This window comes from Zea mays, chromosome 4, assembly GCF_902167145.1.
Source record: "Zea mays cultivar B73 chromosome 4, Zm-B73-REFERENCE-NAM-5.0, whole genome shotgun sequence".
Taxonomy (NCBI): domain Eukaryota; kingdom Viridiplantae; phylum Streptophyta; class Magnoliopsida; order Poales; family Poaceae; genus Zea; species Zea mays.
Genome location: NC_050099.1, coordinates 109788809 through 109801422, shown reverse-complemented (window position 1 = coordinate 109801422; position 12614 = coordinate 109788809). Strand labels below are relative to the sequence as shown.

The 12614-nt window shown below is 50.0% G+C and overlaps 1 protein-coding gene across 2 annotated transcripts; it reads right to left on the bottom strand.

The window, feature by feature from the left end:
- Positions 1 to 1684: 1684 nt before the first annotated feature.
- LOC100274465 (alkaline/neutral invertase) lies at positions 1685 to 12183 on the bottom strand. 2 transcript variants are annotated; one of them, NM_001148824.1, is given in 7 exon segments: positions 1685 to 2203; positions 2429 to 2477; positions 2570 to 3063; positions 9299 to 9510; positions 9601 to 9766; positions 10955 to 11576; positions 11882 to 12089. In NM_001148824.1, coding segments are annotated over 6 exon segments (1806 nt in total). In that variant the 5' UTR covers positions 11531 to 11576; positions 11882 to 12089; the 3' UTR covers positions 1685 to 1894.
- Between the last annotated feature and the right edge of the window lie 431 nt (positions 12184 to 12614).

Sequence of the window (12614 nt, the reverse complement as noted above, 5' to 3'; positions counted from 1 at the left end):
CTTGTAACCCCCTACTGCAAGCGCACCCGACCTGGGCGCGGGACGAACACGGAGGCCGCGGGATTCCCAGCTCTCTCACGCCGGTCTCCGGCCGCCTCGATCTCCCCCCTTCGCGCTCGCCCTCGCGCTCGACCCATCTGGGCTGGGGCACGCGGCGACATTCACTCGTCTGCCCAGGGACCCTCCGGTCTCGAAACGCCGACAATTTGTTATCATGTATGATCGACTATGCATTGTGGTTGCTAATTAATTTAAAATCTCTCTAGTTATCTATGTGTGCTATTAAAATTCATTTAAATTGTATTTGCATATTTTGTTAAAAATTAAATATTAATTCATTTAAATTGTATTTGCATATTTCTGTTAAAAATTAAAATATTAATTCATTTAAATTTTATTTTCATATTTCTGTTAAAAATTAAAATATTAATATGGTAATCAAATCACAATCACAGACGGTTTTTCATTAGGGTCCGTTTGTGAAAAGAATAGAGCACCACAGGCGGTCCTAAAAAAACCGCTTGTGATACTAATACATCACATGCGGTTCGAATAGCCTGCGATATCCTAGACGGTTTTCTAATCGAACCGCCTGTGATGTAAAAAGCCTACCGCTTGTATAGAGCCAAATTGTACTAGTGTTTAGACTGAGGTCCATCAGCGGACGAGCACAACCGACCTATGGCCTCAGGACTCTGGGGCCCTTTGGAATGCTGGATTTTTTTCCAATTTCCTATGCTTTTCTTGTGAAAATTAATTGATTCATGTAAAATTTCTGTATTATTTCTCTGAAATTCCTATGTTCCAAAGGATCTCTTAGACGGCAGCCGACTACATGTGGAAGGACATTGGCTCGTTATTTGTGATTGTCGTGAAGACGAATGAAGACATTGGACATAGGACATGGCAGTTTTAAGGGCTTGTTTGGATGTACTAAAATTGCTAGTGTAGTTAGTTGACGAACTAGTAGGTGGCTAACTAATAACTAATAGTTAGTTGGACGCTTAGCTAGGGTGTTTAAATGCCTCCACCTAAAAGCATCTAATAACTAAAATGTTACATAGATTGTTTAGATGTCTCTAACTAATTTTAGCAGCTAACTATTACCTCTAATGCATTTAAATACGATCTAAATATGATGGCAAATTTAGATAGACTCCGAAGCAGCCTACCTTTTTATGGGGTTTCTTATATATTTTACAAAATAGCTAAATCAAGATGATATCAATTTTTAGTTAAACTCTTGGTCTTGCTATGTAACATTGTTGTCAGCACCTGTGACAACTCGTGTGTTTCAAAGATGTTCGTAATACTACCTGGAAAACCAGAGCAACGAGGTAAATCCATATTCCAAAATTAAGAGCATGTTTGAATACAGTAGTACTAATAGTTATGTCACTAAAAATTGCTAGTGAAATCAGCTAGCTAACTAGTAATTGACTAACTATTAGCTGATGTTAGCTCAACTGACCAAGGTATTAAACTAATGGATAGTTATGAGTGCAACTAATAGATAGCTGGACTATTATAGGTGGGTGTTTGAATACATTCAGCTAAAAGCAGTTACTAGCTAGAATATTAGTTAAGTTATTTGAATGTCTTCAGCTAATTTTAGCAGCTAACGTTAGCTTAGTGTATTCAAATATGGCTTCAGTCCGGTAATGAGACTCCGAAAACTTGTCATGCCAAATAAAGTGTATAGCGAAACTACGAGGCAGGTCTATGATTTGTTGCAAAGCCAGATGCATCGACAATAACAGCATCCAATTCCAACAGCAGGCACCCTCCCCAGCAAAAATGCAACCTCATTTAAGTTTATATACAGGGACAACACTTCCTATATTACAACTTAAAAATGCTAACTGAGGAATTTAATCGAACTTGCTGCGAGAACTCACACGATGTATGTTTTCTTCAACACTTTCTTGCCACGTTTTCTGTTTGTGCTCGAAGCATTAAGGATTTCAGCATCCTCATCGTTCCACAGAATCCTAGCAGCGTCTGGCTTTTCTATTAGTAGCTTGGCTACTAGGAACCCAGCAATAGACCACGTTTGGTACAGCCGCGACTGTTTCCCAATGAATCGTGCTCTCTTGGTGTCGTAGTACTCCGGCCATTTGTCAGTAGCGATTCGCCTCTCAGCTACTTCTATAGCTTTGGCAGCAAGTTCTGGTCTGTTCATCTTGATGCATGCCACTGTGAGCTGCACAAAATGGTTGCCACTGCTCAACAACATTCAATGTGCGCATCATAAAGGAGAAGTGCAAAATGCGAGCGAACAGATTGCCAGTAAATCTCAGCAAGTTTGGCTAAATGCAGCAGTGTGTCAAAATGACACCATGCCTTGCATGCGGACAGATAAAAACCAATTCAACAGCAAGACACAGTAAATCTACAGAAATAGGAAACCAGTTTAGAGAATGCAAACCTGCCACAGTAATGTTGGCCAGGATCCTCCATTGTGGTATGACCAAGGCCTGTACGAAAAAGAAATTGCCAAGCATGTAAAAAGGAACTGCAACATGATCCCAGGTAGAGGGTAAAAATTGAAAAAACATCTAAGGCTCACGTGTTTTTAGGGTCACTCCCAGTGATGATTTTCCATTCCTGGTTTTCAAGAGCAGGATAGCATATCTTTAGTGGCATCTCTGCAACTAAATCAGACCATTTAGACTCAATAAGGTCTAAAATGGCATGCGACTGATGAGTTGTTGCCAAGCTGCTTACTATTGACCATAAATTTCCCAGTGAAAAGAATCGGAAGTCCATATGAGCTGGCTGGAGGTTTCCAATAAAGTAACCACCCTTAGGAGGTATCCACTCAACAAGCCATGGAGAAATCTGATCAGGGTAAATGTTGAACTTGTTGACAGCATCATAAGAATATTCTTCTGTTTTATATCGATATATCTCATTCAATTTTTGCATGTCAAGCCAATAGTACTCTCTGATATGAAAGGACAGTGCAATAAGTCTATTGTTCAGGGCACGGATTAAGTCAGCTGATCCATCTTCTTGAGTCAACATCTCACGCGCACACAAGAGGGCTGAATAGAAGAGTGCCTACACACAAAACAATGTGCATGAGCTAACTTATCATGTACAGAAAAAATGTGTGCCTCTTTTTTCTTTTTCTTTTTTGAGACCATGGAGCTTGGATTGAGTTTTGCATGGTTATTGTCCTTGTAAACTTGTGTCTGTCCTAATCACAAATGTTGTCTGCATTAGTTTATTCTCTGCAGTACCATCCTCACTGCTACTAATGATCAACTTGTCTATCCATGCCAATCAATCCAAAAAGCTCACTGCTTCAGGCCATTTTCCAATACAAATTCATCCCCTATATAAAACCCCCGATAGTATCCATGTTTTATTGCAAGTTTGCAACAGACTTTGAACATATTGCAACAGGCTTTGAACATTAGATTGTTTTCATTTAGATTACAAGCGCAAGTGATGTTAACTTTTAGGTGGAAAATGCTTACATCAGCTCAGGATTAGAACTGTTGGAACTGTATTAGGGTTTGGGTACATTTACTCTCTTGCCCCTCTGTAATGGGCCAGGCCTAACTCCAAATGGCTATTAATACACAGGCCACCCTATCCTAAGGTTAGGTTTTGCATATTCCTACATGGTACTAGAGCCACACAAACTTCCTCCCTCCCCTAGCCGGCCGCCAGCCCCTGGCCGCCGCCGCTGCCCCTTTCCCCATCCCCCTCCGGCCACCGCCAGATCGCCTCCATCCCCTCTCTCCTTCCTGGTCGCCGGCCGCACCCGCTTCTCCCCCTTCTCCGGTCGACGTCTTCCTCCTCCCCCCGGCCGGCGAGCTCGGGCTCAACCGCGTCGTCGACCATCCGGCCGCGCTCACCTCTCCCTCCCCCAGCCGGCGAGCTCGGGCTCCACCGCGCCCCGACCAGCTAGCGTGCTCGGTGGCCGCGGCACCGCCCACCACATCCGCGCCCTCCCCTCGCGCGCGGCCACATCGTCCGACTGAAGCAGCAGGCGCGTGCGGCTGCGCGTGGCGCTGTCGGCCACGAGCGCCTTGGACCGTTGCAACCGCCGGAGCGCCGACTCGCTGCTCTTGCTTCCTCTCTGCCCCGCCCCCAGCACCTACAGAGCCCGCCGATCCCTGCCCCGGCCGCCGAATCTTCGTCGTCCACCGCCGGCCGCCATCTGGCCCCTCTCCTGCTGCGCTGGGCCCCGGCGCCGTGCCCGCTCTTCCCAAGCCGTGCCGCAAGTGGGTCGGCCTCGCCGGAGCAGCCTGCCCCCCTGCGCTCCCTCCTGTCGTGCCGCAGTGGGTTGGCCTGGCCGGAGCAGCAGTCGTGGCCGTACAGCCCGCTCACCCCCTGTGCGCCCTGCTTCTGTGACACAGTGGACATCCTCGCCCTCGGCTTTGCTGCGCCGGTTGAGCTCCGTCCCGGTTCCATGGCGTCCCCACCACCACACATGAGCTTTGCCTCGCCCGCTGCTCCCGTGGCTCCTGACTACCACGGTCGTGCTTTTGCCCTGGCCGTCGGCGCCACTTCTTGTCTCCGCCCGTTTCCGTCGGGATGGCTGTGCGCGTCCTTCTCAACGATGGCCAGCTCGTCCGGGGCACCTTCGTGAGCTTCGATCCCACCATGAGCCCTGTCCTTTGTGACTGCGTCGAACTCCACCCCCAGGCCGACCGTCACGTGCCTAGACCCCTTGTCTTCCCTCGTGCAGTGATCGCCTCCCTGGCCATTGAGCCCTCGTTCCCTCCCTCCCCTCCCAGTAACCACGTCAGAGCTCATCCTCTGGTCTCTCCGTGCACCCTATGGCCTCCCCACTGTCTCCCTCTCCCACCGATTGGGTGGTCGACTCCGGGGCCTCCTTCCACACCACTCCCACAACTAGTTCGTTATTCCACTCCCATCCACCACACCCCTCACATCCTTCCTCCATTGTCGTAGGCAACGGTTCCACTCTTCCGGTCACATCAGTAGGTGCATCAGTTCTTCCTGGACCATTCTGCCTTAACGACGTCCTTGTTGCTCCCGGTCTGACTCATCCCCTCCTCTCGGTTCGTCGCTTCACTAGTGACAACCACTGCTTTATGGAGTTCGACCCCTGGGATCTCACCATACGCCACCTTCCCACACATGTTGTGCTCGCTCGCTGTGACAGCTCCGGTCCCCTCTATTCTCTTCACTTGCCCTCCACTTCCCCCACCAGAATAGCCTCATCTCCTGCACTTACTACTACCACCACATCACATGCTCTTGCTACTACCACCACCTCCTCCGCCATTTGGCACTGTTGCCTCGGGCACCCTGGACCTGACGTCATGTCCCAACTCTCCAGCCACTCAGACATATCCTATACTCGAGGCTCTTCTGAGCACCTCTATCATGCTTGTCAGCTCGGCCGTCACTCTCGTCTTCCTTTTTCCACTTCCACGTCCAGGGTTGTTCAGGCCTTTGATCTTGTCCACTGTGATCTCTGGACGTCTCCTGTCCTTAGCCTCTCCGGCTACAAATACTACCTGGTCATTCTGGACGACTACTCCCATTTTCTTTGGACTTTCCCCCTTCGGTTGAAGTCCGACACGTTTACCACCCTCACTCACTTCTTCGCCTGGGTATCCACCCAGTTTCAGCGCCCGGTTCGTGCTTTGCATTGCGACAACGGCCGCGATTTCGATAACCACGCCTCTCGGTCATTCTTCCTCACCAGTGGCGTTCAGCTGCGTCTCTCGTGCCCCTACACCTCCGCCCAGAACGGTCGGGCAGAGCGCATGATTCGCACCACCACCAACATGATCCGCTGCCTTCTCTTCCAGGCGTCTCTCCCTGCCAGCTACTGGGCAGAAGCCCTACACACCGCCACCCACCTCCTCAACTGTCTTCCCTCCAAGGCGGTGAGCCACCCTACTCCCTACTTCGCCCTGTACGGCACAGCCCCCACCTACGACCACCTTCGCGTGTTCGGTTGTGCCTGCTACCCTAACACTTCTGCTACTGCCCCTCATAAGCTTTCTCCTCGCTCCACCCACTGCCTCTTCCTTGGCTACTCATCTGACCATAAGGGATATCGGTGTCTGGACCTCACCTCCCACCGCATCATCATCTCTCGTCACGTCGTCTTTGATGAGGATGTGTTTCCCCTTGTTGGCCCCTCCCCGCCTACCGATCTCGACTCCCTCCTCGAGTCCGATCCAGTCTCCCCCTCCTCCCAGGCGCCCCGCCTTGCGTCGTTACCCGCACCCCATGCGGCCTCGACGCCGCGGCTCGCACATATTCCCACGCCACGCGTGGCCCCGTCGATCACGCCTGCGCCACGCGCGGCCCCGACGACCACGCATGTGCCACGTGCGGCCCCGTCGACCACGCCTGCGCCATGCGCGACCCCGTCGACCACGCCCGCGCCTCGGGCGGCCCCGCCGACCCCTCCCGCACCTCGCGCGGCCCCGTCGACGCCAACGGTTCGCTTCACCGACCCCGCGCTCATCTACCACCGTCACCGCCACGTCACTACCTCGGCAGTCGCTGACCCGGGCCCGTTGACGAGCCCGGTGCGCTTCGCCGACCCCGCCGTCATCCATCATCGCTGCGAGTCGGCCACGCCCGCAGCCCCTGACGTCCCGGCAGACCGCCCCGAGCCACCGATGTACCACTCGGTCGCTATCCACCGCGATCCCTGGCACGTCCACCCGATGGTGACCCAGCGCGCCGCTGGCGTCCTTCGATTGTCGACCGGCTGATCTTGGCAGCTGCTACGCCTACCACTCCACCGGACGCTTCCCCGGTCCCCTCCTCCGTTCGCACCGCTCTCGCCGAACCACACTGGCGACGCGCTATGGAGGAGTACGCGGCCCTCCTGGCCAACCACACCTGGGACCTGGTGCCACGTCCACCAGGCGCCAACGTGGTCACCGGCAAGTGGCTATTTCGCCACAAGCTTACTTCGGACGGCTCCCTCGATCGCTACAAGGCCCGTTGGGTCCTTCGGGGCTTCACCCAACGCCCCAGAGTGGACTACGACGAGACCTCTAGCCCCGTCGTCAAGTTCGCCACTGTTCGCACCGTCCTCTCCCTCGCCCTCTCCCGGGACTGGGCGATCCATCAGCTCGACGTCAAGAATGCCTTCCTCCACGGCACTCTGACGGAGACTGTCTACTGCAGCCAGCCCACCGGCTTCGTCGACGAAGCCCGTCCAGATCTGGTCTACAGGCTGAACCGCTCCCTCTACGGCCTCAAGCAGGCGTCGCGGGCCTGGTACAGCCGCTTCGCTTCCTACTTGACCTCCATCGGCTTCGTCGAGGCCAAGTCGGACACGTCCCTCTTCATCTACCACCGCGGCGACGACACCGTCTTCCTTCTGCTCTACATCGACGACATTGTGCTCACGGCATCCACCGCCGACCTCCTACAGCGCACGATCGTCGCCCTGCAGCGGGAGTTCGCGATGAAGGACCTAGGGCCCCTCCACCACTTCCTCGGCATCACCGCCGAGCGCCGGCCCCAGGGTCTCTTCCTCCATCAGCGCCAGTACGCCATCGACATACTGGAGCGGGCTGGTATGTCCGACTGCAAGCCCTGCTCCACGCCTGTCGACACTCAGGCGAAGCTCTCAGAGGACGTCGGGCCCCTGGTCGCCGATGCGACATCCTACCGGAGCCTGACCGGCGCGCTCCAGTACCTCACCTTATCCAGGCCTGACATCGCCTACGTCGTCCATCAAGTGTGCCTCCATATGCACACCCCGCGGGAGCCTCATCTCACCGCTCTCAAGCGGATCCTGCGCTACCTCCGTGGCTCCCTCGACTACGGCCTTCTTCTCCGACCATCCCCGACGTCGGAACTCGTGGTCTACACCGACGCCGACTGGGCTGGCTGTCCAGACACGCGTCGATCCACCTCTGGTTACGCCGTGTTCCTGGGCGCCAACCTCGTCTCCTAGGCCGCCAAGCGGCAGCCCGTCGTCTCTCGCTCCAGTGCTGAGGCCGAGTACCGCGCCGTGGCCAACGGCGTGGCAGAGGCCTCCTGCTGCGACAGCTCCTCCACAAGCTCCACAGTCCCCTCCAGCGCGCCACCCTCGTCTACTGCGACAACGTCAGCGCAGTCTACCTCTCCACCAATCCCGTACAGCATCAGCGCACGAAGCACGTGGAGATCGACCTGCACTTCGTCCGCGAGCGTGTCGCCGTCGGTGACGTTCGGGTTCTCAGCGTCCCAACTACGCTGCAGTTCGCTGACATCTTCACAAGGGGTTACCGTCGAGTGTATTTTTAGACTTTCGCTCTAGTCTCAACATCTGTACAGGATAGAGTTGTGACTGCGGAGGGGTGTTGGAACTGTATTAGGGTTTGGGTACATTTACTCTCTTGTCCCTCTGTAATGGGCCAGGCCCAACTCCAAATGGCTATTAATACACAGGCCACCCTATCCTAGGGTTAGATTTTGCATATTCCTACAAGAACAAGACTTGTACAAACTTCTGACATAAAATCTGCTATTTCGATAAATTAAAAGATCAAATTAAAAAGAAACTAATCTCTGCAACTCCTCTAGGATGCTGGATTTTTTCCTTGTAGACATCTAGACAAGTGAGAAGGGCAGGTCTGGCACAATGGTGAGAAACCTTTCCACTGAGCAAAAGGTCTAGGATTCAATGCAGCCTCTCTGCAAAATGCAGAGGTAAGGATTGCCTTGGTTACTCCTCCGGACCCCACTCATGTGAGAGCTGCCAGCACTGGGTCTGTCATTTTTTAGACATCTAGACAGGTCTTGCTGTAGTCCTAAGTTGTCTTCGGTGGATCGTGTAAAATAGGGGACGTGGCACTGTAAATTACACTTTTAATAGGACTAAGATGCATCAGCAGTGGCTAAAACTTGTCCAAGCATGTTATCGAGATCCCTGAGCTATTAATTTGCAATTTCATGTCCCTCAACTTGTTATGTGGTTCACTCAAGGTGCAAACCCCATGGTAAATCCTTTGGCTGGCGACGTGGACACTAACAAGACTCTATGCTGATGGACATTAACAAGGTGTGAACGAGAGGGGGGAGAAAGAGATGTAGGGGCTGCCAAGTAGGATGGTCGTGGACTAGCTGATTTTGAAGGATCGAACCCTGAGTGAACCATTTAGGAAGATCAGGGATGTTTTGAATCCAAACTAATCGTTTGGGAACCTAGATGACATTCCCAGACAATTTGAAGAATGTTTGTGTATTTTATTCTTTTAAAAGGTGCCTCAAAAACAATCACAAAAAATCAACTTGGGAAAAAAGACCCGTATGAAACAGAAAATATAACTAGGTGTAGCAAAAAGAAAACCTGAATTTCAAGTGGGTGCCCATGGATTCCCATTCGACGATCAATCATGCATGAACCATCTGTTACGAGCAATGTAGGGAACATGTCGAAACCATCAGCTAAGCAAAGCTTCAGAATCATTTTCATTCCGGTCTGGACATCAATTCTCTCTTGTACTGACAGATCCCCTGAACATTTTCCGTATGCCCTCAGCAATATGATCCACCATAGACCTGAAGCCCAGTTTTTATCAGGTACCAAAATTAAAGCAGGGAATGCAGAGTAGCCAAAACAAAAACAACCAAACCCATTATCAACATTACCTGAATCAACAGGTGCCACACGGCCTATTGCGGCTTCCCCAAAATCAGGATCCAAGACCTCCTCAGTTGCATCCTCATCACCATCAAGTGGAATTGTCCGCACTTTGAAGCTGGCGGGCATTAAACCTTGACCTGGACTATGGCAGTCCATTGTTTTTTCCCAGCTCTACAGACCAGCTCAAGGTGTCAGACAAACTGTCAGATCCAGGGGAATCATTCAGGACATGTCACTCAATTTAGTGGTGATTCAGGATTTTGTAGCTTTATGTCTCAATGGCATGTGAAGTTCAGGAGCCACATGTCATTGAGACGTAAAGTAAGAAAACATGAATGCCATTTAATTGAACGTCATATCCCATCTTAGGCAGTACATATGGTTGTGGCATTTTTTTTCTTCGGAAACAATTTAGATTTTATATGTATTAAAAGCGACAAGCTGCTTGAGCTTTAGCATTCCAATTTTCGAAGACAAAAAACAAGTATGCATGTCACTGTCCATCATTATCTAATAGGTGATAGCCTTCACCAGCGTGCTTGCTGAAATTTGGATGCATCAAGACACACTTCCTCTGTCCCAAAATAAGGACTGCTATGGTATTCTTTCCAGTCAAACTCTAAGTTTGCAGAAAATATTAGCAACATTTGTATCTCTTAATTAATTTAAGCCAAAAAACAAAAACTCGACTATGGGGAGAAGACATCCCCTGGCATTGTCTTAAGCGAGGAGAGTAACATTCCCTTTAAGAAGATACTCACACGACCATGTGCACCTGGCAGGGACGGATACAAGCTCCAGGCCACCTAGTCCGTGGCCCGGGGCATGATCTATACATCTCTAGATACCTTGATTACTTTTAGATCAAAATATATTAGAACCCTAGTATATTAAATAGATCGGCCTAGGGCGTGATCAGATCCTGGATCAGCCCCTGACACCTAGGTTCCAGACTTAGTGAGAGGCCTCTCTACTGGAGGTTCCACCAACCAAGCTATTGCTCATTTTTCATTTCTATGCCAAGACAAATACATATAAAGCAACATACCAAAGTGATAATCAGTTCATAAAGATTTACCAATGTCAAAGTAAATTCTACTCCATTGCAAATTGTAAGTAGTTTCAGCTTTATTCTGTCAATCTTGTCTAACTTTTGACCAAATTTATAGAAAAATATATTATCAAATAAATGCATATGTTTTTTCTCAAACGTTAGTTAAATGCATATGTTTTCTTTCTAGAACATTAGTTAAATGCATATTACATAAAGTCACTAACATTATGACATAATAGGCATAAGGACCTAAACCTAAACAACATAAAAGTAATAATATTTAAATAGCAATATAAGACCAGTACCTGAAGCTGAAGTGTGTGTAGAATGAAATTACGCACAATTTCATATTCCCCCTTAAGTAGAAAAGCAATGCCGGATGGTATGAAGTCCCGAATAAACACCTGATCGTAGTTCACCGGATCACTGTCATTTGGATCGTTGGCAGCAATCGTCCCAACAGGACTGCCACAATAGTAAACCATTGACTCCTGCAGAAGTTCCCAGGCCTCATCCTCAACCGAAGAGGACTTCCGCCTCTGAGGTGGAGTCTTGGCAGCACTCCCATTTAGACCACCATTGCCACTTACAGCTTGACCAAGCACGCTGATGTCGCCAAGAACCTGGCTAGCGTTATTCATGGCATCCTTGACCCAAGGACCGTTCCCCTCTGTAACCCGGTCATCGATCCGCTGGCACAGCCGCCTGACCGACCTCAGCCTCGGGATCCTTAGGACGCCTTGCAGTGTCCTGGCGTTTGGCACCGAATTGGTGCGGCTGTTTATCCTCGTAAAGTCTGGCCGAAGGGACAGAATGGATGCCGGGGAGTGGGTGGTGAACGCCCCCGGCATGGTGTGTAGAGCCACCACCGCGATCCCCATTGGCGCTTGTTCCCAGTCCGCCCAGCGTCTGCAAGAAGCGTGACAGCTACAATTTGGATACCATTCATACAAAAAAAGATATAATCAGAGGAACCCAGCAAGAATCGAACGAATTTGAAGTAAGATGAAGCATAGCAAGTAATTAATTTGAACGAATTTGAAGTAAGACGAAGCGTGGCAAGTCATTTATCAAAATTTTCCAACGGAAGCCAAAACCCGGAGTTTCTATGCAGGTGCACGTGTGAACGAAAGTCAGCAACTTTTCTTCTCATCTCGTTCAGCGAGGAAGGGATCACATAAAGTTTGCGTAACGGCAGGAGCAACGCGTAGAGGAAAGCAAGGAACTCTTACCGGCCGACCACGACGCTTTCGTTGGGCCGCGGTCGCCGCCGATCGCCAGGGGAGGCAGCGCGGGCGGGGATGGAGCGTGGCCTCTCGGGAAGGGAGAAAGCCAGGCGCGGCGGAGGGCGGAAGGAGGAAAGGGGTGCGGCGGAGGAGTGCAAGGGCGAGGGGATAAAACGAGGACCGGAAGACGAAACGGGGAAGGCGACGGTCCTCCACCCCAACCAACCACCTCTCTCGCGCCTCTCCCCACGCCTCTTTCTACTATTTTTTGTTTCCCCACTTTTCTATTTTTCTTGTTTTGTTATCACAAATTTAGACCTATTATATACAGTATTTATTAGTTGATAAAATCTGGTCAAGCATTTTCAAACTTTCATTGGCAACGAATGTGAAAGCACTTTACTTTAGCTTTTGCATTGGTCATACATTCCTGCACTTGCATTGTGTTTTGGATTTTTAGGTTACCTGTCAGGGTAGCAACAAGATGTCATGACAACCATAAACACACTATGATAATCATAATACCCATGTACACCTACACTAGATAATGGTATCCAAGAGATCATCGACGTCGATGGTGTTTGTGTTTCCATCCTATATATACACTAGTTAGGTGCCTATGTGTTACAATAATATACAAAAATATTCATCAAAATGTTATTGCAAAACAACTACATAAAAAAATATCACATATATTATCTATCTCAATATCTTACAAATTTTTTGGCAACAACCAATA